Source organism: Mesitornis unicolor, unplaced genomic scaffold (genome assembly GCF_000695765.1).
Source record: "Mesitornis unicolor isolate BGI_N332 unplaced genomic scaffold, ASM69576v1 scaffold30558, whole genome shotgun sequence".
Classification (NCBI taxonomy): Eukaryota; Metazoa; Chordata; class Aves; order Mesitornithiformes; family Mesitornithidae; genus Mesitornis; species Mesitornis unicolor.
In genome coordinates this window covers 1450-4176 of record NW_010204453.1, presented here as the reverse complement: position 1 = coordinate 4176, position 2727 = coordinate 1450, and the positions used below count along the sequence as shown (strand labels likewise).

The 2727-nt window shown below is 64.2% G+C and overlaps 1 protein-coding gene across 1 annotated transcript in view; it reads left to right on the top strand.

Moving 5' to 3' along the window:
* Positions 1–3: 3 nt before the first annotated feature.
* Positions 4–2727, top strand: part of LOC104545842 (protein sidekick-2-like) — a gene marked incomplete at both ends in the record, with an annotated part of 3897 nt that continues 1173 nt past the window's right edge. The window contains 6 exons of the mRNA XM_010191071.1: positions 4–39; positions 1025–1211; positions 1711–1830; positions 1901–2077; positions 2195–2320; positions 2637–2724. Of these exons, the coding sequence (XP_010189373.1) occupies positions 4–39; positions 1025–1211; positions 1711–1830; positions 1901–2077; positions 2195–2320; positions 2637–2724 (734 nt within the window). The remainder of the gene's footprint in view (positions 40–1024; positions 1212–1710; positions 1831–1900; positions 2078–2194; positions 2321–2636; positions 2725–2727) is intronic.

Genomic DNA, 2727 nt, shown 5'->3' with positions numbered 1-2727 from the left:
CCCACCGAGAGCCAGAATGGGGACATCCAGGGCTACAAGGTACTGCACTGGGGCTTGGGGAGACTGGGGGGGCTGGGTTCCTGGGGAGGGGACACAGGATGCCCTGGGAAGGTGCTGGGTGTCATTGGGGGATGCTGGGTGAGTATGTGTGGTGTGGGAGCTGGGGAGATCTGGGTGCTCTGGGGAGTGCTGGGTGCTCTAGGAGATGTTATGAATGGTGTTGAGGAAGGGACTGTGGGGTGTTGCTGGGGGTCTCGGGGTGATTCTGGGGATCCCAGGGTGATGCCGGGGGTCCCGGGGGGGTGCTGTAACCCATCGCGGTGCCAAGCACCCGCAGGCCGGCAGATGGCGCTGTCGATCCTCGGGTGCCCCTGGGATGCAGCCGGGATGGTCCTGGGGTGTAGCAGAGATGCTCATAGGATGCTCCTGGGATGGTCACAGAATCACAGAATCCCAGAACGTTAGGGATTGGAAGGGACCTCCAAAGCTCACCCAGTCCAATCCCCCTGCCGGAGCAGGAACACCCAGATGAGGTTACACAGGAAGGCGTCCAGGCGGGGTTTGAATGTCTGCAGAGAAGGAGACTCCACAGCCTCTCTGGGCAGCCTGTTCCTGGTCCTGGGGTGTAGCAAAGATGCTCGTAGGATGCTCCTGGGATGGTCCTGGGGTGCAGCAGAGATGCTCGTAGGATGGTCCTGGGGTGTAGCAGAGATGCTCATAGGATGCTCCTGGAGTGCAGCTGGGCTGCCCAGCCCCACGCCATGGGCACCTCCTTGGCCACATCCATTGCGGCTCCTCCTGCTTGGGCTCGTCCTTGGAGATTTTGGCACATCTCGGGGGGTCTCTGCACACCCCAGCTACAGGTGGGGGTCATGGCTGATGCCCAGTGCAGCCTGGAGCCCCCTCAGAGCCCCCAGCCGCTCTGGGACAGGGGCTGAGGAGTCCAGGCAGGGCTGTATGGGGGTGTCTGTGCACAGCAAAGGAGGGGATGAGGTCTCCATGCCTCATTTTCCTCCATCTGCAGATCCACTTTTGGGAGGCTCAGCGCCAGAACGAGAGCGTGCGGGTGAAGACGCTGTTCCTGCCCGAAAGCGGGGCGAAGCTGAAGAACCTGACGGGGTACACCCAGTACTGGGTCAGCGTCGCTGCCTTCAACGCCGCAGGGGACGGCCCCCGCAGCGCCCCCGTCAAGGGCCGGACGCAGCAGGCAGGTGGGACCCATGGCACGGCATCCCGCAGCCCTTTGCTTAGTGCAGGGTTGCATCCAGACCCTCCTGTCCCTGGGTTCTGTGGGGAGGTGTCACCATGGGTCCAGCTCCGGTGACATCCCTGGGTGATGTCCCTTCATCCCTGGCTGGTGTCCCTCCATCCCAGCTCCAGTGACATCCCTGGGTGATGTCTCCTCATCCCAGCTCTGTGCTGGCTCCTGCTCATCCAGTCCCAAGCAGAGACCAGCCCTGAGGGCTTTTGGGTTGGGGGGACGTGGAGGTGAGGGTCTTGGCTGAGACTTGACAAGGATGAAGGCTTGGGAAGAGGGAGATGAGGACGATGCATGCACACGTGGTGCCCTGGCAGGGGGTTTGCTGAATGGATATGGGGGCATAGAGGAGCATGAGGAGGTGACACCGAGTGCCCCACAGCCCCGTTGGGGTGGTGGCAGGGACAGGGGCCAGCTCGGAGCATTGAGCTGCCCCCCTCGGCTCCTCACAGCCCCCAGCGCCCCCGGCTCCATCCGCTTCAGCGAGCTGACCACCACCTCGGTGAACGTGTCCTGGGAGCCGCCGCCGCTGCCCAACGGCATCCTGGCGGGTCTGCGAGCCCTGCATGCCCGTGGACGGTGAGGGCACAGCGGGGGACACTGGAGGGGAGGCTGGGGGGCTCCGGAGAGGACCCAGCTCATCCTCCATCCCCGTAGGTGTCAGTAAGATCGTGACGGTGGACGTGAAGGGGAACAGCCCGCTGTGGATGAAGGTGAAGGACCTGGCCGAGGGCATGACGTACCGCTTCCGGGTCCGCGCCAAAACCTTCGCCTACGGACCCGACGTCGAGGCCAACATCACCACAGGGCCCGGGGAAGGTAAAGGGGGGACACATGGGGTGGAGATGGGGACGGTTCCCCCAGCGCCACCGAGGGGACCCCTGTTTGTACCCCTGTTTGTACCCCTGAGTCTTCAGCTCTGCTCTGTGTCCTCAGGTGCCCCTGGGCCCCCCGGCGAGCCCTTCATCTCCCGGTACGGCTCGGCCATCACCATCCACCGGTCGAGCGGGGACCCCGGCCAAGGACCCATCACCCGATACGTCATCGAGGCCCGTCCTTCAGGTACTGCCCCTCTCCGCTGCCCGTCCCCACCTCGGTACCTTGGGTTCAGGAGAGAGGGAAACTGAGGCAGGGCGTGCTGACGTCTCTGACCCCCAAAAGGCTGGGTTAGGGATTAGGAGCCGGGTGTTGGCCATGTGCTGGTCCATGAGGACCACGCTGCTGAGTGGGTGCTGAGCCGTGGAGCAGCACCCGTCGCTGCTGCTGCTGTCGTGGGCACGGGGGTCCTGAGGCTCCCCCAGCCCGGGGGGATCAGCCGCTGACCCCGGGGAGGCCCGCAGAGCCGGTCTCCTCCTCCCAGGTCTCCCCTCTCTTCCAGACGAGGGGCTCTGGGACATCCTCATCAAGGACATCCCCAAGGAGGTGACGTCCTACACCTTCAGCATGGACATCCTCAAGCAGGGGGTCAG